Here is a 24,953-nt window from a genome sequence, read left to right as displayed (position 1 = left end):
TTTCCCCCCGTGGAACCCATCTTCAGTATTCTGTCCATATCACAGGCAGACCCTAGCATGGAAACTTCAGGTCCCCAGTGCAACCTGGTCATAACTCAGGTCATTATAGGGCAGATTTTATATTTTAAATCCATAGAAGTATTCCCTAAGACAAACTCACTTGTAGGATTTGAAATTCTACAAGAGCAAGAACTGTGTGTTATATTTATAATTGGTTCTCACTTCTAATATTTGCCTAATATAGAGCAGGCAACATAATAGCATGTGTAAAGGCTATGTAACCAGAGAGAGCAGAAAAGAGGGCCTTTTAAAAAGGCCAACGTGGCTGATGGGCGAAGAGTGGGCAGAATGTCATGTGGGATGTCCAGACCATCATAGGCCATGTGAAGTTCTGTCTCTCTCTTGAGAACAACAGGAAGTCATGGAAAACTTTTAAACAGGTGGTTGGCAGAGGAGGGAGGAAGGAAAGGGAGATGATCAGATTTGCATTTTGAAAAGATCACACTCCATAGTGTGCAGAAGAGACTGGCTGTGTGGGAGAAAGGGGATGAGGGGAGAAAGGAGTGTTAGTGTGTAGAGTGAGTGCAGACCAATAAGGAGCCTGATGCAACAATCCATTAAAGACATAATGGTAGCTTGATCCAAGGTGGCAGAGATTGAAAAAATGGACCGGTTTACCGACGTATTTAAACAAATCAACAGGACTTGATTTGGGGAATGAGAGAGAAAAACACTCAATTCTTCTGAACCTCAAGGCTTCGCCTGTAAAACAGGGCTGTTGATACTCCATCTGCATAATATCTATCTTGAAATCTGCCGCAGTAAGAATATGAAATATAAATTTTACGAACTTAACGCAGAAACTGACATGTAATAAATGCTTGTAATAAATGACAATAAATAAATGCATGTAACAAATGACAAAACAAAACGTCGCTATAGATGTTATTATTGCCATCCCATGGAACGGCAACTACCTGAGGCTGAACCCCAAAGGTAGAAAATAGGATTGTAGTTAGATTCATACCCACTGTGCTGAAGACACAGAACAAAACAAGCAACCACTGAGACAACTGTTCCAAAAAAATACATCTGACCGCACAGATATTTCATCTGAACCAATCTCGTCCTCAGAAATCATTACCGAAGAGAACGCACAACTGTTACGATCAGTCATCTGAGAGTCCGGTAAACTGAGGCACAGGGTAGCTACAAAGCTGACCAAGGAATGAAGTGCAGAAGCAGGAAAAGGAAATGGGTGTCGTGATTCTCATTGGTGAGCTGATCCAACAGGATGCTAGGCCTGCATCCTGAGCAGCACGAATGTAATATACCCCAATGTCTCTGGTTCCCTTGCTGACAAGGCCTTGTCATCCCCTGGCTTAAGACCGTGCGTCCGTTCGCCAGGCAGCCAAGCCCTTCCGGTTCCCGGCCCCTACCTATACGTGCACCAAAGATCCCAGACTCCGGAGAAGCCCACATACCTTAGCTTCGCGCTCTCGTTCCTCGGCGGTCGGGGTCCGCTTCATGCTGCCGCTACAGCCGCCTTCGCCACTGCTAGCCGCGTAGATTCCTCGCTCTGGACCCCGCCTCCTGCATGTAGTTCTCTCGGCGTCCTGCTTCCGCCCAGCTCCATTCTCCTTCAGAGCCTCGAGAACTACCCTTCCCAGGATGCAAGGCGGCGACGGCCGAGAGCGCCTCGGGGTTTGGGGCAGGAGAATTTCCCAGGGCCGGCAGCTACGCAGCGAGAGGGCGGGCGAGGGCCGGAGGAAAACTACATTTCCCAGGAGGCAACGGAGCCTGCCATGTTTTTCCCGTGCTCCTCTCGGCCAGCAGCCCAGCACGCTGTCGGCGCTATAGCAACGGTAGCTACCTGCGGGGAGACAGTGGCGGTGAGTACTCTGGGGGAGGTGAGGGGGACGGAGGTGGCCCCACCCTCTACCTACAGCACGGGTGGGGGTCCTGGGATCCGCTCTACGGCCTAGAGAAGGCCCTAGAGTTCTGCTTGCGTGAAAAGCAGCCCAGCACGAGACACCACATCCTCAGGCCTGAATCACAGCCCGCCCATTATCCCCACGACCAGCACCGGTTTGAAATTTTACAGCCCAGCCTTAAACCAGGCTGATGAGAGTTGATGCTGCCTGCCGTGCCTTTCCAAGTCCTCCTTCATATAGAAGGGCACATAAACACAATTCGCTCCTTAACCCTGGGTTAAGAGTTGGTTGGTAGCCCCTTTAGCCTCTTAAATGGCCTATTGTTGGCTTAGTGATTTATAATTACTTGTTTACTGTTTGATTACCCCATAGCCTGTTAACTACAGACAGGCGGGGATTTTGTTTACCATTTTAGTCTCAAAGCCAGGTTTTCATTTAAACATTCAGTAAATATTAATGTCGGTCTTGCATCAGTGCCTTGCAACAGGTACTGTTCCCTACAGCTGTGAACAGGACTGATACCCGTCTCAAGATGCTTCTGCTTTATTTACTAGGCGACAAACTGGTAGTCAACTAGTAAACAAGACGATTTTAGGTAGAGATGACTGCTACAACAGAAATACACAGTGATGAAACCGGAGGGAAAGTAACCATAGGATGATCAGGGAAGACGTCTCTGAGGAAGTGGCATTTGAGCTGAGCCCCAGAGATTGAGGAGCCAGCTAATGCAAAGGCTTTGAGCAAGGCGAAGGGGACCCTGGATTTGAGGAACCTAATGTAGGAGTGTGACTGGGCATGGTGAGCGAGGAGGGATGACATGAGATGGGATGCAGAGGCGTTACAGCGTGGATTTCTCAGCATTACAGCGTTACAGGCGGTACAGGATTTCTCAGCCTCGACATTGTTAACTTGTGGGGCCAGGTAATTAATTCTTTGCTGTGGTTCCCGTGTACTGTAGGATGTTTAACATCATCTGTGGCCTCTGGATGCCAGTAACACTGCCCTCCCTCCACCTTCCCAACCATGACAAACCTGTGACCAGACGCCTACTTCTTAGGTGCGTGACCTTAGGCAAGCTCCCTAGGATGTGTCCAGGTTTTTTCATTTGTAAAGTAAGAACCACTTGTGTCACAACCTCACAGGGATATTGTGAGATAATTGATTAATTCCTAATCAGAGCACTCAGAAGAGTGTCTGGCACATTTTAGTAAGCATTCAGTAAGTAAACGTTAACTATCATCGTCGTCGTGATCATAAAAGCTACCATAACTCTGTTATGGCAACGTTAGCATTTTCACAAGTGTCCTATGTTTAAACTGTTGATGATTTGCTTCCTAAAATCCACCTTTTCTGTAGTAGTGTTTCCAGAAGTAGGAGATGATCTCTCAGGTTAATTAATCTCTCTGTTAATTGTTTGTGTCACAACTGAATGCAGTGGTTCTCAGCCTTCGGTAAGTTACAGTAAAAGTTATGAGCCCTTTCCCTAAAAGATAGTGTGCATATACAAATATGCATACAAGATTTGATAAACCATCTCTTGGGTCCCCAGACCCTAAAGCTCCACGGATTCCCTTCATTCAACAAGGATTTAGCAAATGCCTGCTAGTGCCAAGCTCTGTGCTAGCCTCTGAGAGTACAGGACAGAGGTGCACAGGACACATTTGGTACTCTCTTGGACTTTCCATTCTAGGCCCGCCGTTCTAGAGATTGAGAACCTCTGCCTTAGGGCATCTCACTGGTAGTTTGCATTTGGCTTTCGAGGTAATTCGAAATGAAAATACGCAATCTTTCTTTTTCCGCATACTAGACATTGCACGGACCGTTTACATCCACATACAAAACTGAGTTACTGTGGGGCATCTCTGTGAAGAATAGAAACTGTAAAGATGCCAGAATTAACTGGACAGCTTGTATGTTGAGGTAGGAAGCCCTGGGACTAGGCCTCGTGGCGACAGAGACAGGACAGAACAAAAACTCAGTGGGCGAATTTATGAAGCATCTTTTTGCAAAACTTGGACCTACCCACTCATTTGTGCACCAAACTGGAAGTTAATATTCAAGTAGTATTGACCTCCCAGGCAAATGTGCTCACTGCTATTAATTTACCATCTCACCCTTAGAATAACTCTATGAGATCGGTATTATTTTCTCCATTTTTGAAGTTAAGGAACTGAGGCACCTGGCTGGCTCAGTTGTCGGTAGAGCATGTGACTCCTGATCTCCAGGTCATGAGTTTGAGCCCCATGTTGGGGGTAGAGTTTACTTGTATACATACATATATACTATGTAAGGGTGTGTGTGTGTGTGTGTGTGTGTGTGTGTGTGTGTGTGTGTAAAACAAAGTAAGATGACCTTTTAAGAAATACTGAGATTAAAGAACTGAAACTCAGATTAGGTGACTTCACCAGCTAGTAAATAATAGAACAACCATTTGAATCAAGTTTCTGACTGGTTTTTTTCAAGGTACCTGCTTGCTTTGGGGGGCACAAAAGGGAAAGGGGGATGGAGAGGAAAGTATTTCTTAAATTAGGGGGGAGTTTGTTTTTGTTTCAGACAGAGAAATAAGAAGAGAGAAGGAAGAATGATAATCTTACCTCATTTCCTAAGCAAACTATAGGAAATGCACTGTTGAAAGGAACACTGTCTCCATGATTGAACGTAGTATTACTTTTAAAATGAAGCTTTCATCTTCTTCAAGAGCACATGTGAGCATTAAGAAGTCCATTAAAGTCATAGTGCCTTATTCATTTTATTTGGTTCATTCCATTGCATAATGTTGTATGTTGAGAAGATTTTATTTGCGTTTTCTTTTCTCCACAGACAGGCCATGTCTGGTCCAACTGATGAGACGGCAGGAGACCTGCCTGTGAAAGATACAGGTCTAAACCTCTCTGGAATGGGAGGGTTACAAGGTACGGCCAGCTGTTATTTATTATCGTTATGAACTTTGATCAGTAACTTCTTTTCTGTTAATTTAAAGTATTTCTGATATCCTCACCAATGAAGCCATTTAAGTAACTATATAGCTCTTGATTGGACTAAACAGGCACACGGAGAGTTTAGAACAACATATGGTATTTTACTGCATGCATCAATTATCAACAGCTCATAGAAACTGTAAAATCCCCCTCTGTTCTGATAAAGAATTGTTATAAATCATCTTTTTAAAATTCCACACATCAGTAGGAACTACACAGAGAGCATCAAGCCTCCAAACCGAATTGCCTGGTTTAAATCACATTCACCATTAAAATGTTTCTTTATGTTGAAATTTTATATGGCAGGAAATGCCATATTTAAAAATTTTTGCCTTTCAAGTAGAGTACCTCAAAATGGTTTGTTTATCCAAGCGATATTGACTTTGTTTTATCAAATTAATATACATTAAAGGTTTTCTGTATCCTTTTATCACTTAGTGGTTGCTAGAGAGCTCAAAAAGCACTCTAAAATTGAAAAAATAAAATAACTGCTTTGAGGAACAGTTGAGAGTATAGAGCTATGTTTTGGTGTATACAGCATGTCGTGCCAGTGCATTTGTCATTGAGATGGCTGTGATGTAAAATACACTCCACTGAGGTGTCTTCATACACCTGTTTGTTACAACAGTTCAAGTGGCCACCTTGAACTACCACAGAAAGGTGGTCAGTATGCTTTTTATTGAAAAAGATAAGTCCAAGTCTACAAATTTTATTTTTTAAAATGAAAAGTATGTATAAGCTTTGTTTTAGGTCTTTGGTAGAGTACCAAGTATCCAAATACCAATAAATTTTAATTGTGCAAAGCTATTTATTGGAATTTGCTACTTTAAGTTCAATTCTTGCCCTCAGGAACGCACCGTAGGGGCTTTAATCTTTGTCTGTTTGTTCTTTGTTTCTTTTGGATGATTGATGAAAATTAGCCAGTGATACGGAAAATACCAAATTTAAGCATATATAAAAAAAAAAAAAAACATACACATGCTTAAAGATATAAAAGTTCTTTTAAAATATGTAAAATAGCTTATAAATTTGTAAAGGTTGGTTGATTTTGTTGTGTGGACTTGCAAATTTTACAGTTTATGTTCTGTAACCCAAAACACATACATACCTCTGAAATATATCCTGTGTTCACCAAATTATTGTTACAACTCTTTTGTAAAAAAAAAAAAAAAACAAAGAAAAAAAAACTTTCAGATACTTTGACTTTTAATTTGTTTTTTTCAACATTGAGCATATAAATTGAAAAATCTTATTCGATCAGAATTCTCTTACAGTCTTAAAGAATGGTCATTTCAATATCATTTGAATGGATATTATTATTACTGAAATCCTTAAGATTGCACATAAACTGTAATAGCAAAGATTTTTATTCTCCCCTCTGCTTGGTGACATAAACAATGTTACAACATTTTCTACAACAATCTTAATTATATGTCAGAAAGGAACAAAGATGAGTGCATCAGAGATTATATTAATATCAACTGTTATCTTTTTAGAGACTATGTTAAGTAATCCCAGTGTTAATTACCTTGGCATTTTTACAGAAACTTCGACAACACGGACAGTGAAGTCTCGCCAGGCAGTGTCACGTATCAGTCGTGAGGAACTGGAAGACAGATTTTTGCGTTTGCATGATGAGAACATTTTACTTAAACAGCATGCCCACAAGCAAGAGGATAAAATTAAAAGGTTATGATAAAAAGCTTTTAGCTTTTTTTCCTGACTCTGTAAAGTTTGGAGGATATGCTGTTTTATAAACTTAATTGAAAACTCCACCTGGAATCTTTTTTGGAACAAGGCAGGTTGTAAATAAATACAATTTTTAAAAATGGAAAATCTTACAAAATAGAATAATAAACCAAAAAGATTATGAGTGTTTATTATGTCTGAAGTTGCTATTTGAAAGCAAGAGCTAATAACTAAGAGTACAAGTGTATCATATCTATAAATAATTTCTGGTTTAATATTTATAGTTTAATAAGCAAATGGCCAAAGCATCTGTTTTTTAAATGTCTTGGTTTTAAAATGAAAGTTTGAAAAAGTAATTAGCTATTCTAACTTGTTAGGATACACGTTCCCTTAAGATTGGGGGTTTACTAATGAAAACCTCACTTCAATGTCTGGAACATATTTAACTTTGCTTGGATTAGTCTAGAACCTATATTTCAAAGAGTCCTTACTGTTTCTAAAGAAACATTGTCACTTGATTTGTGTGCAAGAAATTTTTACAGGGATAACTTCTTAAGAGTAGACTTTCTTTCATTCTTTCTTGTTCACAAACACCATTACTATCTTTGGAATGTATGACCTTAAAAACAAAGAAGTACATTCCCATTTGTAAGCTTGCACAGGCCTGTATTCACATTCATGTTCTAGGCTAAATGGAAAGGTGGGACAGCCATGGAAGAAAGATGATGGTATGGGGTGGGGGGGGGGGGGGGCAGGGGGAGGTCTTTTCTGATTAGAATTTATCCTGCTAAGAATTTATCTGTACTCTGTGGGCTTTGTTTTAATGACTCACTGACCTGCTGGGTGGGGGGCTTTTGAGTTCATTTTTGAGTCCTGATAACATGGTTTTTCAAGACCTGTGATTCGCTTACCTGATTCCTTTTCTGACCAGTAACACACACATGTCCTATCAGAATGAGGAATGCAGTCTATGACCACAGAACCATTTTTTTTCCTTTGTAAGCCTAATTGGCCAGTTAAATAATTGAATTCACAACCTTGACCTCATTAGTAATCTGTCCTAGCCAGAAAATATAAAACAACCTAATAACGAGCCATGTAGTTTAATAGAAAAAGGACTCGGCTAGGAGTCAAGTTGTATACATGTGTTCTATTATTTCTCTGCCACTAGCCTATGGTATTAGGCTGAAGCCATTTAAGCTCTTGGAATTTTATTTTATATAGCCCTGAGAGTAGTGAACCAAGGACCACTATGACCCAAAGCTCTAAATCCTTTCTGAATTTTATGCCACTGACACTACCTACAAACATGTGTAAAACTGCTTTTATTTATTTTTTTAAGATTTTATTTTTGAGTAATCTCTACACCCAACATGGGGCTCGAACTTACAACCCCAAGATCAGGAGTCACGTCTTTACCGATTGAGCCAGCCAGGCGGTCCAGAACTGCTTTTAAATTTATCCTTAAGATGGAATTAGTATCACGTTGGTATAAATGTAGATTTGATAAACCACCTTTTTAAATAAGTACTCAAACTTTACCAGATCACTTATGATTCTTTAATGTTACAAAATAATCATCTGAAACAAATGAAAATTATTGCTATTCCTGTACAAACATGCGATCTTAGGTTTCTTGACAAAAAGTTTATTTGTACATCCTTGAAGGAACTTAAAGCCACTCTATTGATGTGCTTTTCTTTCCTTCAAAATTTGGGTCATTTGTTATTCTCCACATGTTGACTGACTTTTTATATTAAACCTGTGTCCTTTGGATGTAATCTCTATCTCTGTGAAAGTCTCTTGGTAACAAAAGATTCAGATATTTAGCTTGACATCTCAGTTGGATGGCTACCATATTTCTGTGGCTAAGCCACTGGGCGGGGCTAAGGATGCTAAACTCATTAAAGGGATAGATAGAGTGTGTGGCTCTGTTGGGCTTATGATACCTGCCCCAATTTCCCAATGATATATCATTCTCTGGATTAGGTGGAAAAGGAACTAATCCATTGATTATTTTACTAGAGTGTTTGTGGTACTCTTGGATCTTGGTTTTTATTATCCTGTATCCCTTATAAAGCATGTTTAATGGATTTGCCTCAAGGGAAAGAGAAAACAATCTTAACTGATTATGTTATGCATAGCTCTCCCTGATGCCACATGCTGTAGGCCGGGTAGCCAGAAGTGTAGATAGACCTGTATTACTACCGCTCTTACAGAGGACTCTGCTCAGGGCAAAAAAAGGTTGTTCTATGACATCCCAAAGCTATTAAGGATTTTTTTATTTCACTTTTGTTCTCTTAAGTAAAAGCTTCTGTCCATAACCATGGTAAAATAAAGCAAACCCCATTTAAAGAAAAATGAAGTGAGTTTTTATTTTCAATCTCCGTCTGGCTCTTTATAAAAATAGATTCACTATAAACCAGAATCAGCTATTGAAGATGTGCGACCAATTTTGTAAAGTCTTGAACTTGTGTCTCTCATCAAAGCCACCTTTTCTTTCTTGTCCTGCCAACATTTTTCCACTCACTGTCAGGCATGTTTTCCGTACGTGTATATTACATCACCCCCATGTGCCCTTTCTGTCTTTTGTTCTGTCTAACCAGTTTTTATCAAAACTTAAAAGAATGAAAGGTATAAACTCCTGAGATGTCAAAAGCACAACTTATGTCTAAATTTAAAGGTAGCATTAAAATAACGCTTCTTGCATCTGATTACTTTCTGCCATCAAACACGAGGATTTCTTGTTCCAAGCAGCATTTAGTGGCACATTTTGGTTCCTCTGAATTTTTCATTGGGCTTTTTATAAATGTGTACCTGTGCATTCTAACCTTCTTGTATTTGTAATATGTCTTAATTCTAGAGAAACTGAAAACAGTCCACCTAAAACTTAGCAGTGCTGCATAGTCTTAACACTTTTCAAAACTGTAACTTACTGTGGCTTGCATATTATAACCCACCACATCCACAATCTGTAGCTACATTTAAGTGCATACAGCATTCCTACATAAGGTCATGCGTTAAAAATTGCATTTGAGGAACATATGGAGTAAATATGTGTCCTCTCTTTACTAACCTTAAATGATAAGCCTTAGGAAACTGTTATTTGTCAGTGCTATAAAGCAGATTGTTGCCCAGTGGTTTCAATTATCATCAAAGGATTCTTCACAGGCAGTAATAGTTACATCAAAACCTGAAATTTATTATTCAGGTTCTGCACTGAAGTCCTCACAGTGATTATGTTCCTTTCAACAGAATGCATTTTATGCTGACTTCTCACATTCCTTTTCATCTTTTTATTATTTCCCTAGAATGGCCACCAAGTTAATACGGCTAGTTAATGACAAGAAAAGATATGAGCGGGGTGGTGGCGGCCCCAAGCGGCTGGGACGAGATGTGGAAATGGAAGAAATGATTGAGCGGCTGCAAGAGAAAGTGCATGAGCTTGAAAGACAGAATGAAGTCCTCAAAAACAGACTCATTTCAACCAAACAGCAACTTCAAATCCAGGGTTACAGGCAAACACCGTACAATTACGTGCAGTCTCGTGTTAACACGGGGCGTAGAAAAGTGAATGAAAATGCAGGCTCACAGGAATGCCCCAGGAAAGGTAAAATAAGCTTATATTGACTTACATTAGATCCTAAATGTAACTCTTTTAATAGGTTGTTTTACACACACACAGAGTTTTATGTCCATATTTTTCATGGTTTTGAGTAACTTTAGAAAGAAAAATGTTTTTGACTTGCTTTTTGACAAAATGTTAATATTAACATGAAGATCCTTTTATTCAAGAATCCCTAGATCACACCCAAATTTGTTAGGTAACACCTTGAACGTAACTCTTTATCCTGATACGGGAGATACATGTGCAACCGTAAAATAGAAGTTTAGTTTGAGTTGGTTTTCTGTGTTGCAGACGGAAATCGCATTGATTCAGGCAAACGAGGAAACCAGCTAGTTTGCTTATTTATGATCGCACTTAATTTCGTCAGAAGGCTGTTTATAAAATTTGCAGAATTGTTTAAATCCTTCATCGTATGGCAGCAGCATGACAGTGCAATATGGGTATAACTAAGGGTTACAAAAACTGGGTTCCTGCTCCTCTGCTTACTGTCTGGTGACCTTGGACAAGTCATCTGATCATTCTGACCTTGATCTTTACATGTAGGATGAAAGGATTTAAGCAAGTGACCATAAAGGCCTCCTCTGTCTCCAAAAATGATCATAGGTCAATCACTTTCCTCGTTTTGAAAATGAGTCCCCTGAAACGTACCCAGGTTACAAAGCAATTCAATTGCATAGATGAAACTTAATATGAAAAGAACCTAAATACTTCTAATAAAAATCCCCAATTCTCTCCGCCCATGATGAACTTATTTATTTATGATGAAGCGAAAGATCAGTAAGTATTTTAAGTAACATTTTTAAAATTTCATCAACTAGGGAAGGAAATAACATGATAGCCATAATTGATCTTTGTTTGGAACATGCTTCACATCAAGACCAAACGTTTTGAGGGACACAAAAAAATCATGTAAAACTTTCATTTCAATTCATTGAGGAGAGGAAAAAAATGCCATATAAACAGAAAAGGAGAAAATTTTGTTCTATTTTTTTCTCCAGACTGATTATTGACACTATCTCTTCCCCAGGCAGAGTTCTCTGGAAGTCACCAAGGCCTCCACCTAGGAGACAGCTGCGGGATGGCAGGGCTTAGCTACTCTAGCTTGTGAGGTTGGCAACAGACTGAAAATAACCAAAGCAATCATAATGAATTATAAATTAGAAAATTATTCTGCTGCTAATTAACATGGAAGAGAGCACTTGACCTTTCAGAGCCTCATTCTTCCTATCTGTAGAATGGAGTGATAACAGCAGATTAGCCAAAGAGTCAAGAGATGATAACGCCATGGTAAAATATTTTACCTTTCAAAAGTCACCTATCCACTCCAAAACGTAGTTTTGGCATCTGTGACTATAGCTGGGCAAGATGATCTCTAAGGTCTGTAAGGTCTTTTATACTAAATAAAAAAGCAACACCCAGATTTTAGATGAATATGGCAAACTAATCTAGTACTATGAATTGCTGTTTAAAAAGAAGAGTCTGATGGAAGTTTTCTCTTATGGAAGGAAAAAAAAAAGAGCTGCACAGTCTTTACAGTGTGACTACATAGCTTGAATTTCTCCTTGTGTTTATTAATTCAGGGGCACCTGGGTGGCTCAGTCGATTAAGCATCCGACTTCAGCTCAGGTCGTTTATCTCACGGTTCGTGGGTTCAAGCCCCACATTAGGCTGTGTGCTGACTGCTCAGAGCCTGAAGCCTGCATCAGATTCTGTGTGTCTCACTCTGCCCCTCCCTCACTTGCACTCTGTCCCCCTCTCTCTCTCAGAAAAATAAATAAACGTTAAAAAAAAATCATACTAATTCAAACCTTTTTCACTGCTTGGTACAGAGTCCAAGAGGTAGAAGCTGCACAAAGTGCTAATTGATGACGAATACGTTCTCTTTCTGAGTAAACTCCAGGCACCATTATCAAGGTTGATACCTTAGTAATCTGAATAGACTCTCGAAGACTGCCTTGGAGCTTGGGACTTAGGCCACACTTGTCAGAAATATCACAGCGTAGGGTGGCCAGGTGCAAACAGTAGATCCTCTCTGGCTATGAGCAGCCTTGCCCTCCAGCTGCTGTACAAATACTACCTTTTTCTATGCGTGCCTTGTCAGGATAAAGCATGGAAAGTACTGGTTTAACGTGTGATCATTGTAATGTAGAAAGAATCCTTACTGTGAAGAACCAATGGAACAAAGATTTTTATCAAGTGTGTATGTTTTACAATGTAACCATTGGCAAACCACTATCACACCATAAGTATTAAGATTATTTTGGGGCGCCTGGGTGGCTCAGTTGGTTGAGCGGCTGACTTCAGCTCAGGTCACGATCTCGCGGTCCGTGAGTTCGAGCCCCGCGTCGGGCTCTGGGCTGATGGCTCAGAGCCTGGAGCCTGCTTCCGATTCTGTGTCTCCCTCTCTCTCTGTTCCTCCCCCGTTCATGCTCTGTCTCTCTCTGTCTCAAAAATAAATAAAAAACGTTAAAAAAAAAAATTAAAAAAAAAAAAAAAAGATTATTTTAAGGATAGGGGCGCCTAAGTGGCTCAGTCAGTTAAGAGGCCGACTTCAGCTCAGGTCAAGATCTCATGGTCTGTGAGTTCAAGCCCCACATCAGGCTCTGTGCTTGCAGCTCAGAGCCCCGAGGCTGCTTCAGATTCTGCAGAGCCCAACGCGGGGCTCCATCGACCGTGAGATCATGATCTGAGCCAAAATCAAGAGTCGCACACTTACCCGACTTAGCCACCCAGGCGCCCCAAGAAAGAGTTTTTATCTATACCTCGTATCTGAGACTATGCTCCACTAAAAATCTAAATTATTTGTCATATTTAATCTACTTGAAACTCTAGTTACTTAATTATTTTGTAAGTGTAATCCAATCATGTAATTAAAATCATGTCTCACTTTTAACAACGGGACTAGACTTGTGAAGTTGCATGTAATGACTTTTACAAGAAAAACTATATTTTTAGGGCAGCAGCAAAATTTTTTATTTAAAGGAATCTCATTCATGATCACTTCTTGACTTACCTTTGTTTAAATGTGAATTTTCTTATTGAGATGGAATAAACCAAAGTGTAGAACATTTTGATTCACACTCACAGTCTCTGTGAGTCACACAAATGAAGATCAGGTTCAAAATGTAAGGGCAAGGAATGTGAATGGCTAATGGATAAAACATTTTTTAAATCTACATCCAGGGATGCCTGGATGGCTCAGTCAGTTAAGTGTCCGACTTTGGCTCAGGTCATGACCTTGCAGTCTGTGGGTTCGAGCCCCACGTTGGGCTCTGTGCTGACAAATCAGAACCTGGCTGGAGCCTGCTTCAGATTCTGTGTCTCTCTCTCTCTCTGCCCCTCCTCCACCTGCATTCTGTCTTTGTCTCTCTCTCAAAAAAATAAAACATGAAAAAAAAATTTAATAAAAAAATAAAAATAAAAGTCTTTAGCCAAAATATGGGGGGGGTGGGGAAGTTAAGTCATTGAAATCTCTTTCCTTCATTCATACCTGAGTTTATATCGTAAAGCCCTGAATTGAAGACTTTGGTTCTTTCAGAATGACTTTAGGAGTTATAAATCTAAGTGGAGTCAAATTATTTCTAGGTCATTTGGTTTCCATAGCAGAATTTGTTTAATGGGCAATACTTACTGCTGTGTGCACTTGATGCCAATGATACTCCCTTGGGCAATGGATTTCTAAGTCTCTGCACTATAGAGCTCCTGTATCTCAGTACTTAGGAAATTTTCTTATATACACATTCCTTTATGATAGCAAATCAAGAGTCCTTCTTTATTAATTTCACTTTTATAATCTTGCTGATTGACTTTTAGGTATTCGCTTCCAAGATATTGACGTAGCAGAAACTCTACAACCCATGCTTACAAAACATGGCAGCAGTTTACTTGAAGAAGCCAGAGGAGAAATAAGAAATTTGTATGTATTCTTTTTATGGTCATTTTAGAGCTTTATTTATTGATTGATCATGTCTTTTTTGATCCCTCCCTTTCCTTTATTTTAAACACAATTGGCTTATGTACAAATAATTTGCTCCACTAAATACATCTTGATCCGTGGGGTAAGAACAGATATTATAGAACATGTTTCCAATAAAATGAGGCAAATGAGCAACTTAACCGACTGCATCAATGGAGGGGCTTATAGAATAGTCTCTGTATTACAGTTTTCTCCCCAAAGGAATGGCGTAAAGCCCAGTCATTTAGAATAGTATAAGCTTTAGAGGCAGCATTTCCATGCTCAGAAAAATTACAGGTAATTTTTTTTTTAATCCCAAATTAGCCTTTTTGCAGTTAAAAAAAAAAAAAGAATTGGAGGGAGTGGCTTAAAAGTTTGGAGTTATCAAATACATATGGATTTCAGATTTTGTTTCACTGTGATTCTATAGCACTGCATTCTTCATCATACTCTGGTTTTGAAAAAGTTACTTCTGCCGCATTTAGCTTACCTCTCCAGTTAATGAAAGCCTCATGGCTTCAGTGTCTGTGAGTCACAGCAATGAAGATAAGGCTCCACCTTATCGACAGGCCTTTACCTGGATCATCAAAAAGTAACCATTCTAAATGAGGAAAGAAAACATAAAACAAAGCATCACACTTTAGACCATTGCTTAAGAATAGTGTGGGCTTCAAACTAGTTCTTTTGAATATTTTATTTTATTTTATTTTGAATATTTTAAATACCAGTCACGGCCATGACTATCCTGTAAAGGAATAAAACCAAAAGATTATACCTAATCTTGTTACCTGCTAATAGTCTGAAAAACCAGGTTCATACCAGTTTCCTGAGGCTCATTACGCTGGGATACTGCTACCCATGGTAGAGATAAATAAATATATGCAAAAAACCTCTGTTCTGTTTTGCAAATTTCTTGTGAGCTCTCTCTCTCTCTCTCTCTCTCTCTCTCTCTCTCTGAAGTGTTAATTTGAGTGATCTATGCATATATACATAGGATAGAACAAAAGCATATAAATTATCTATGACCAGGTTGTGGAGGACAAAGTAGGTAACCCAATAACAATACTTACTGAATTGAAGTGAACCAAAGTCCAGGTTATTGCGTAGGATATTATTATATAAAAAGCAACATTTTGAATTGTTCCATATGCACTTCTAACTCGTCACATTTAATCTACTATTCACTATGTCCAGAGGCACCTAAGCTAAAATTTTTAACTCTTACTTGCTCTTTATTATGAAGGACTTTCTTTGTCCTGATCTTAAATACCGCAGATTTTTCCTCAAACTACAAATTCTTGTAAACGTTCTTTATTTCAGAGAAAATGTTATTCAGTCACAAAGAGGCCAGATAGAAGAGTTAGAGCACTTGGCTGAGATCCTGAAAACTCAGTTGAGGAGAAAAGAAAATGAAATTGAGTTCTCTCTTCTTCAGCTTCGAGAACAGCAGGCTACAGATCAAAGGTATGTTAAAACAGAAATCTCACTTTGATAAGGTCAAAATTAGTTTAAAATACTTTATCATATGCCATGGAAGGATAAGTCTAGTCTATTTTAAAAATCATGTTTTCACTTAACGTTCTTCATAGAAGCCGCTCTAGACCTACTAACTGCTATCAACAACTCTGTATAAGGATGTTTCTCCCTAACCTACTCTGGCTCACCTTGTTCCCCCACTCTTTGGCCCCTTTTGCTGCATTTACCATAACTGTAGGAAGTTCTGATGCCGTCCAGTTGCACCCACCGAGAGAAAGGTGTGTGACAAGGACCCAGCTGTTGGCATGTCTTATGAATAAGTCCAGCCTCATTTGACTTTTTTTTCAGCACTAAAAGTGAGTTCTGTAATACGGTACCAAGTTGTTGGGGTTGTTTTACCCCAAAAAGATGCTTGTCACCTCTCCTAATATTCAAAATCTGCTTCAAATTCTGTTGATTGTCATGGATGACAGTGGAGCCCTTCAGTAGTCTACTTGCTGCCCCTTCAGTGTTGATGTTTTATAATGTCTACAATGTTCTTTTCCATCCTCCTTTGTCAGGTTTGGTTCTAATTCCTCTCCCTCATTTTGTATTTCCACACTGTGTTTCCAGCAAGACTCTTCTTACCATGTTCTTTCTTGAATTATTTTCTCCCCTTTGTTCCTTTTTTTTTTCCTTTTGTTTCCTTTTCTTTCCTTTCTGTTTCTTTTTGTGGACCAAGGAGACCTAGAAGTAGAGGGAGTGGTATTTTGAATTTCCAGGTACCCATCACTTAGCTTAAATGATCACTACCATGATCCCGATCTTGTTTAACCTATCCCTTCAACTTTGTTTTCTTGAATTAATCAGCCTCAGCCAGATGGGATGTCATCTCACGTAGGAATACTCTAATATAAATCTCTGATAGGGAATTTGTTTAACATGGCACCATGCCGTTATCACATCTAACAAAATTAATTGCAATTCCTTAGTATTCTCTAGTACCCAGTCCCTATTTAAACTTCCCTGAAGCTGTCTTGTCCTGTTTGTCTGAATTGGAATCCAAATGAGGTCTACACATTGCATTTGCTATCTCTTAGGTCTCTTCTTTCTCTCTTAGTGTCCTTCAAACCAGACCTCGAGCCTCTATTCGTTTTTCCCCTCTCCAGTGTATATGATGTCATGCTTATGTGGCTAAGTTCTCATTTAGAAACACCAGTATGATTTTCTAGTCTTTCATTTCAGATTCAGAGTTTAGTCCTCCTTTAACAAACTAACTTGACACGGTAATATTTGAAAAAAACTAGGAAAATATGCCTATGAGACTTGTTTTAAAAACAATAAAGTGGGCTGAAAATATACAAGAAGCTTTATATTTCAGAGACTCAAAAGATTAGTATTCTCTCTGTTAATTTCTGTTCCTAAAAAGTTATGTGTAAAATTTAATTAAATTATCTAATGAAATTCTATATGTTTAGTGATGTTTATATACCCTTCTAAGGGCAGGGCAAAAGAAACATGAGTCTTTTTGAGAATTATATTAGGGGATGTAATGTGAACCCTGATTCTGAACCAGCTTGAATACCTAGAAGTCATCCATGTTCCCCCAGGAAGAACTGGTTTAGACTTGGTCTGATTGGAAAACCAAGACATGATTCCTTGTGAGGAACAGTGCTGAAGGACCAGACCCCAACCCTGAATATGATCTTAATAAATTGCCAACAACCATATTTAAGATAGTAGCTAAAAATGAACATTCTACACTTAGACCAAAAGCCCAAGCTTGGAGCCCATCCTTACCACCTTTACTCGACAGCTGAGTAGCAAGGTTATCAGAGACCACTTTCTGTGTTATACTTCCTAAATTCCCAACGAGTAGGATGGATACTGTGTTGGCCATTTCCCTCTTCCAAAGGGATATGATCACCTAGGAACTTGAGTGTTCAGTTCATTGAAATGGAAATCCAAAAGCCCTTCAATCCTAGGACTAGAACAGCGGAAGAAATAGAGTGATAGACAGGTATGCATGTTTTCTCCTACGAATATTGTCAGCAAGAGACACCAACATATGCACCTAGACGAGTTTACCTTAACAACTAAACTATGGCCCTCCCTCAGTAGCAGTTTCTTTTGTCACATCAAGAATTGGAAGTAGTGGGGCGCCTGGGTGGCTCGGTCGGTTAAGCGTCCGACTTCGGCTCAGGTCATGATCTCGCGGTCTGTGAGTTCGAGCCCCGCGTCAGGCTCTGTGCTGACTGCTCAGAGCCTGGAGCCTGTTTCAGATTCTGTGTCTCCCTCTCTCTCTGCCCCTCCCCTGTTCATGCTCTGCCTCTCTCTGTCTCAAAAATAAATAAAGGTTAAAAAAATTTTTTTTTTAAATAAAAATTAAAAAAAAAAGAATTGGAAGTAGAAACAAAATGAGTATTACAGGTAAAGGAACTTTTGCTGCAGAGGCCAAAGAAATAAACTTTAGTAAATAGCATATTGTTCCTTGAAATACAGTTGTTGAAAACTGAAGAAATGACTTCCAATAAAGGTCTTTAAGTCTTTTTTTCTTGTATGTTTACACATAGCTCAAAATTTTATGTGTCACAGCAATTTTTTGAGACTAATGGAAAACTGTTGAAAAAAATGTTGGGGAGAATATAAAACTTGGTATAATTTACTGTAAAGAAAAATCACAAAATGGAAAACATATTTAAACTTCTCTTTCACGGATACATTATTTCAAATTTGAAATTCTAGAAGTCTGATCAGGATGTTGGGCTCCTTGTTCTCAAACATGAACCTAACGTAGTTGTAATCTTCAGAGTGCAGTGCTTGATATTTATGGCAAAGAGCCTTTTCATAGAATATTACAGAAACTCTTCGTAGTATGTGTTTAATAGACCAGTTTGGTTTGGCATCAACTTGACATAAACTGTTGGTTATCCAAAGCCCTTAATTGCTTTGAAGTAAAAGCCCAGTGCTGTTGTTTTTTATTAAAATCATGTTTTTTCCTGTGATTGTGGTCTATTTTGGAAGACTGAGTTGTGATTTTTGCATATGTTCTACATAATGCCTCATTAGCAAAAAATCTTGTATCATTTACAAGTAGCCTGAATGTCTGTGTTGTTTTGAACAAAAATCCATATTAAAATTTAAACAATATAAAAATGCACATTTTCTGCTTATTAAAAAGGCCGTCTTAAATTAAATGCAAAGCAGTAACCAGTGAACACATGTATGTGAACATTAAAATCAGAATGATTTTACCTTTTATTGGCTTTTTCAACTCCAAAAATATTTATACTCTTACCAAATGTGTAACTAGTTTGTACCAAGTAGTTTTTTTTAAGTGAATGTTACAGTGTTTACCTTCTTAATTAAAAATCATGTAAGTTCCCTAATATCCCAGTGGAGGAAATTTAACCTATAAATGTTCCAAACACTCTTGACTTGCCCTCTTCCCTTTGGTTGACAGCGGACTGTCAAATCTCAAAACAGAGAATCCTTTTGCAGCCATGCAGTGTCAGAAACAACTTGGCTTTAAGGGCCCCATCTCTCCCCTCTAGGCACACGCAGGATTACTTCCTAGCTCTCTTAAGTTCTTCCCCAGCCTTTTATTTTGAAAAATTACAAACCTACAGAAAAGTCTTAGGAATAGTCGTGTGAACACTCACACGTACCTTTCACCCCTTCGCATATTTGTGAATGACACAAGCCTCTTCTGCATCCTGCACGTGAGGCCTTTTCCCTCCTTCCTCCTCCTCTCTACTCTCTCTCCCTCCCTCCCACCCCCAATCTGAGTTAGACGCATGTATCATTTCACCCTGTGTACACTTCTAAGTATCCTCTAGGAACAAAGATATCCTCCTACGTAACTACAGTATGGCTATCACATTCAAGACATTCAACAATACAGTAGCATCACCTAATACACAGTCCACATTCAAATTTCCCAACTGTATCCCTTTATAACTCTTTTTTTTTTTTTTTTTTTTTCCCAATAGCTGGTTGTGGTTTGTTTTGCTTTGGTTTGATCTAGTATCCATTCAGGGATCATACATTGAATTTAATTGTCCTGTCTTTTAGCTTTCCATTATTCTGGAGTGGTTCCCCATTTCCAGCCCACTGATAGTTGTTTGCAGAACACCCCTCAATTTGTATTTGTCTGATTGCCCAGCCCCCTAATTTAGAGGGCACATCTGGTCCTTGGATGGAAGGGTAACTGGGGCCGGGGATAACCACGCACACATTATTATTACAGGCAGGTGATCTGTCATTTTTTAAAAATATATCCACCAAGCTTGGACTGTTGTTTGAATACCTTAGAATTTGCCCAATGAAAAGTATCACACTCAAATACCATTTCTTTCATCCCCATGTTTTTTATTATTAATATTATCTAAGATTGTCCTGTGATAGCAGCTTGACGTATTTTCTCAGCCCTTTATCTGAACCACAGAAATTGTCACAGTTAATAGTAAAACCAATGTGTTAGTGCACAGTTGAGAGTGGAGAGAAAGCTAAAACTAGGAACATCTCAGAGGAAGGAGACCACTTAGAAGAGTGGGAAGAATTGATCTTTTAGAATTGGATTTGACTGTCGGCTCCCTCACATAAGGACTCTGGCCAAATTCCTTACTTCGCTAAGCCTCAGTTAGCTACCTCAACTGTGAAATGAAGCGATTGAAACGGGCAAGTGGTTCTTCCCTACCTTTTAAACGGCAGCTAATTTTATCCCTAGGGAACTCATGTCTCTGAAAGATTTTGTCTGCCGAATAAGCAGCATTTATTAATTTAATCAATTCAGTGTGCTTTTTTTTTTTATTCATCAAAGACCTATATCATGCCAATCACTGCTTCTGATAATTATGAGATAACCTGTTTTATTGAACTGACTTGGTATAATTCTATCAAAAAATAAAAACAGGGGCGCCTGGGTGGCTTAGTCGGTTAAGCATCCGACTTCGGCTCAGGTCATGATCTCGTGGTCCATGAGTTCGAGCCCCGCGTCAGGCTCTGTGCTGACAGCTCAGAGCCTGGAGCCTGCTTTGGATTCTGTGTCTCCCTGTCTCTCTGCCCCCTCCCTACTCACGCTCTGTCTCTCTCTGTCTCTCAAAAATAAATAAACGTTAAAAAAAAATTTTTTTTTAATAAAAAACAATACAAAACCTTCACTTTTGCAACTTAGTTGCTGGTGAATCTCTATTTCCCATTGGGCTTTTTGATATATTAAATATAATTCTCAGATTCCCATTACTAGCTGGAATCCATTAAACTTGATCTTCAAAATGATCCTTTTAAGAAAATCAGCCAGGATTTCAGGTCTTCCCGCCTCCAACCGGTCCTTCAGAGTCCTCCCTCCATTTTCATAAAAGAGTGGTTATATGCATGTGGAGCTTGACGTAATGTTTCTCTCCATTCCTTGTGGGTGTCAAGAGTGGGAAAACACTGAGCCAGATCTGATTTATATTTTGACCCACCACCACGAGAAAGGTATGATCCAGAGGCAAATAGACACAGATGAATTTTTTCCTTTATGCAATCTTAAAACAGAGAGCACTATTTTCACCTATGAAGGCAGGTAGCAGTTTAGAGCAAAAACGGTTGCATTTCAAATAGACTTTCCTCAGCTATTTTAGTAAAGCCATTCCGTTTAGTTTACTAGCAACCTTCTGTAATCTTACTCAGTATTGTTACTTTGCTAGTGATGGTTGTCTGTGTATCCCTAGTAAAAGCTATAAATGACCTACATTTCTTGTAACAATAAACTTACATAATGTCTGCCACCGTTTAAAAAAAAAATGTACCGTAGAGGTGTTTTAATTTTAAGGTTGTTTTCAACCAACCTAAGGTTGTTATCCCCCAAGTTCAGTCAGCCTAAAACTATTATTCAAAAAGAGCCTCTCCATTCTGTCATAAATATTTTACTCAACTACTGTCCCAAATCTCATAGCCTAGCTTCTGTATTCTATAGCCCTCTCTTCTAAATGGTGTTAAATACTACATTATAACATTTTTGCGTCAAAAAAACCAAGAGGCTTTCTTGAGCATTCATAATCTTTACTGTAACAGAGTGAAATGGCAATGGAGGTTCGGGGGGGTGAAGTGAGAGAATTATGTGCCTGGGGAATGAAGTATAAGAAACTTTCACTGGAGGAGATTTTTGCCTCTTAAGATTTCATATTAGACTATACATTACATAGCTCCACTGAAAGTTTTTCCTTCTCCAGTATATCTGAGGTTTTAAGTTTCTGGATTTATTATGGCACCCAGTAGCAAAGCCGGAGTCAAGTGTTTTCAAGGCTTCCATTAGAAATTCCTTTTTCAGAGTTTATTGCTTGACTGTTTCCAATTATATGAGGGAAACTTGGCACATAGGTTGTTGAACTGGATTACTTTTTTCAACATAAAATCTAATTTATTTCAGTTTGTTTTTAATCTAGAGATGGGCCAACATCTCTTCCAACCGTTGTAGAAGATTTGATCATAATTCTAAATAATATGTCTATAAAAAAAAAAAAACAAGAAAAAGAAAAGAAACCGCATTTTCCAACTTAATTGCCCAAGGTTTTTTCAAAATCCTTGTTGAAAAATTTGAGAAATTTATTTTTACAAAGCACATAATTAGTCTGCTTGATATCTGTTTGCAGATCATTTCAGCATGTGTAATGCAGCATGTATGAATCGCTTCAGGACTGTCAAGAGTTCCTCTGAATATTTTTACCGTGGATTGTTCTTTCTGTTAGAACGTCATCCTCCTGAAGATGTGATGTTCCCATCACAGTGCGTGAAACAGAGCAAGAAAGTAGGATGTGGTGGCCACTCAAAACACCACTTATAAAATGAGCCCCATCTCTGTGCTTCAAAGGAAGCCAACCTGAGGCCCTCCTCCTAGTGCAAAGAGGTCTAGGACAAGCCTCTAAGCACCGACCCTGGCCCCCTCTTGCCTCTTATCATCCTCACATCCCTTGTCAGCTTTTTGTGACGTTCCCTTCCCTCTTGTCCCTCTCATTTCCACCCTCATTCTTTTATCACATTTCATCTGTGTAAGGATGTTGAGTCAGTTGTCAGGTTGGAGACGATTTTTCATCATACGCCTTCCTAGAGGCCAGACCACATTTATCACATTGTTGATTTTGATCTTTTATGTCTTAGCGCTTGCAGCTGAACAGCCAGTCGTCCTTTCCTTCTCCCTGTTAGCCTCAGAAATATCTAATCATAATAATCACTCCTGGATAAAGCCCCCAAAACTGACACTTGAAAATAATTCTTAAAGACATCTGCAGGTGTTGCACGCAAACTGATTTCTGTGTAAAGCACCACATGATTATTGTTGTTTTCTAACTAGTTCGGTCATCCTTGTGCCCACCTGTTGGGCATTACTAGCATAAAGTACTAAGTCACTTTTCTTGGCAGTATTTTGAATGAAAAGTTTGATCTTCAAGGAGTTTAAGGAAAATATTCAAGGAAGCATCCACCAGTTAAACCACCCTGAGCGTTTTTGGAAGATGCTTACCAGCCTTGGCCTTGCAAGGAAAATTCAAAATTAAAACCTGCTATTTTTCTGTGACCCTAGGTGGCTGAATGGGTTATTGGGACTTAATTCTTGCTAACATCATTAAGCAAGTATTATTACTCAAACATATATATGTATATTTTCTTGAAAATATTAACATTCTTAAAAACCGGAAGAATAAAATATCAGAGGCAACTGAAAATATAAGAAAAGATTTGAAATTATTTGAAAAAGATTCTGTCCTTGCATAGAATAACTGTCACTCATTGTCGAGTGGTCAAACCAAGTAATTCTGAGGAAAACAGATTAAGCTATGTTTTGACTTCTAATTATGAAAAAAAAAGGCGGGGGGATACTGTCTTTATTAGACTTGTTTAAAATATATTTTTCCTTCGTGTTCTGATGTTTTTGGCGAGTACAGATCACGTAGTGGGGAATCATAGCGGGGTACTGCTGAACGTGTGCTCAGAACTCTACTAGTTAGCATGTTTTCGGCACAGAATCATTTTAACATTGTGTTAAGACTGTATCCTGGGTACGATCCAGGTTCTTGGACTTGTTTATCTTCTGTGTGAGGACAACTAACTGTCCGATGCCAAAATACAATGAACTTTCAAATATCAAAGAGGAAAATTAAGTATTTCAAGTCCTCAGCTGGTTTACAGATGTGTGAGCTTTGTAGTCCATTTTCTGGTTCCAGTAGGGCATTGTGACAATTTTTCCAATATGTGTACACTAGATAAAGTTTTGGAAGTAAAATTACTTACTTGAAGTCCTGAAATAATTTTCTGAATCTAAAATTTTTATGTTTACTTTTTTTAAAAAAAAGAATGAAGTCTAAAACTGGGCCTCACAATTTTTGAAATACTTTTGAATATAAAACGTATTAAAGAACCTTTCTCTGTCAGGCAAATAAGTGCCTTTTGAAAACGGGTATTCATTTAGGTCTATGATTAACCTTTAACAAGATCTTCCTGTTAAATTCTACATTTGCTTTAATCTCAGTAGGAAAAATACAAACTAGTATTGCAGCATATAGAGTTTCTATATACCCTGTGGACGTTAAATGATCTCTTACAGCTAAAGGCACATCTGCAACATATTTAAATGCCAGCTTTGGGCATTATTAGTATAAAATGCTAAGTCACTTTTTGGGGAAATATTTTGAAAGGTTGAAACTCCAGGAGGAAACTCCAATAAATGGTAATCTTATGATACCATTTGTTTCAAGGGAGTGGTAGGAAGATGAGTGGCTGTCTTGCGCATTTTTGTCTTAGGGGAAAGTGGTAGTAGGATAGTCCTCTTTCAAATAAGTCCGAAGTGCAGGGCGGCACGATCGCTGTGCTGTATAGACTGACGTCCTTTTGCACCATCTTTCAGGATGCCGTAAAATGGTTTTAAGCGCGTATTACAAGATGTCGGAGAGGTGACCCAAGTCATCAAATTTGGGTCTCCCTTCAAATCCTGAGAATCTATGAATTTATGAAAGTTCAAGAGCAACGATTGGTTGGCTTTAAATAATGCATCTGTCCTAAGTGTATGTTAAGCTAAAAACCCTGTGACTGATAAGCAAGTGTGCAAATTTTTCCTAGGTAACTTTGTAGTGAAAAATTATGATTCCACCACAGGTTGTTTTCTTTTGCCTTGCATTTTTTACTCTGTCTCTCTTTTTCTTAAACACATTGTTGAAGGTCAAACATTCGGGACAATGTAGAAATGATTAAGCTTCATAAACAACTCGTGGAGAAAAGCAATGCTCTTTCAGTATTGGAAGGAAAATTTATTCAGCTTCAAGAGGTACTGTGATCAT

At 38.7% G+C, this 24,953-nt stretch overlaps 2 protein-coding genes across 14 annotated transcripts in view; one reads left to right on the top strand and one right to left on the bottom strand.

Moving 5' to 3' along the window:
* Positions 1-1,740, bottom strand: part of FTO (FTO alpha-ketoglutarate dependent dioxygenase) — a 389,506-nt gene extending 387,766 nt beyond the window's left edge. For all 5 annotated transcript variants that reach the window (XM_042918172.1, XM_042918177.1, XM_042918175.1 and 2 more), the window contains exon 1: positions 1,485-1,740. In XM_042918172.1, the coding sequence (XP_042774106.1) occupies positions 1,485-1,529 (45 nt within the window). In that variant the 5' untranslated portion in view covers positions 1,530-1,740. The remainder of the gene's footprint in view (positions 1-1,484) is intronic.
* Positions 1,741-1,807: 67 nt separating this feature from the next.
* Positions 1,808-24,953, top strand: part of RPGRIP1L (RPGRIP1 like) — a 122,978-nt gene continuing 99,832 nt past the window's right edge. For 8 of the 9 annotated variants that reach the window (XM_042918165.1, XM_042918166.1, XM_042918163.1 and 5 more), the window contains exons 1-8: positions 1,813-1,892; positions 4,488-4,639; positions 4,755-4,846; positions 6,457-6,601; positions 9,913-10,211; positions 14,043-14,145; positions 15,505-15,648; positions 24,835-24,940. In XM_042918165.1, the coding sequence (XP_042774099.1) occupies positions 4,762-4,846; positions 6,457-6,601; positions 9,913-10,211; positions 14,043-14,145; positions 15,505-15,648; positions 24,835-24,940 (882 nt within the window). In that variant the 5' untranslated portion in view covers positions 1,813-1,892; positions 4,488-4,639; positions 4,755-4,761. Of the gene's footprint in view, positions 1,893-4,487; positions 4,640-4,754; positions 4,847-6,456; positions 6,602-9,912; positions 10,212-14,042; positions 14,146-15,504; positions 15,649-24,834; positions 24,941-24,953 lie in introns of all 9 variants that reach the window. The other variant, XM_042918164.1, reaches the window with a different exon arrangement.

This window comes from Panthera leo, chromosome E2 (genome assembly GCF_018350215.1).
Source record: "Panthera leo isolate Ple1 chromosome E2, P.leo_Ple1_pat1.1, whole genome shotgun sequence".
Taxonomy (NCBI): Eukaryota; Metazoa; Chordata; class Mammalia; order Carnivora; family Felidae; genus Panthera; species Panthera leo.
The sequence above is the reverse complement of the archived record's forward strand: the minus strand, read 5'-3'. Positions and strand labels throughout refer to the sequence as shown.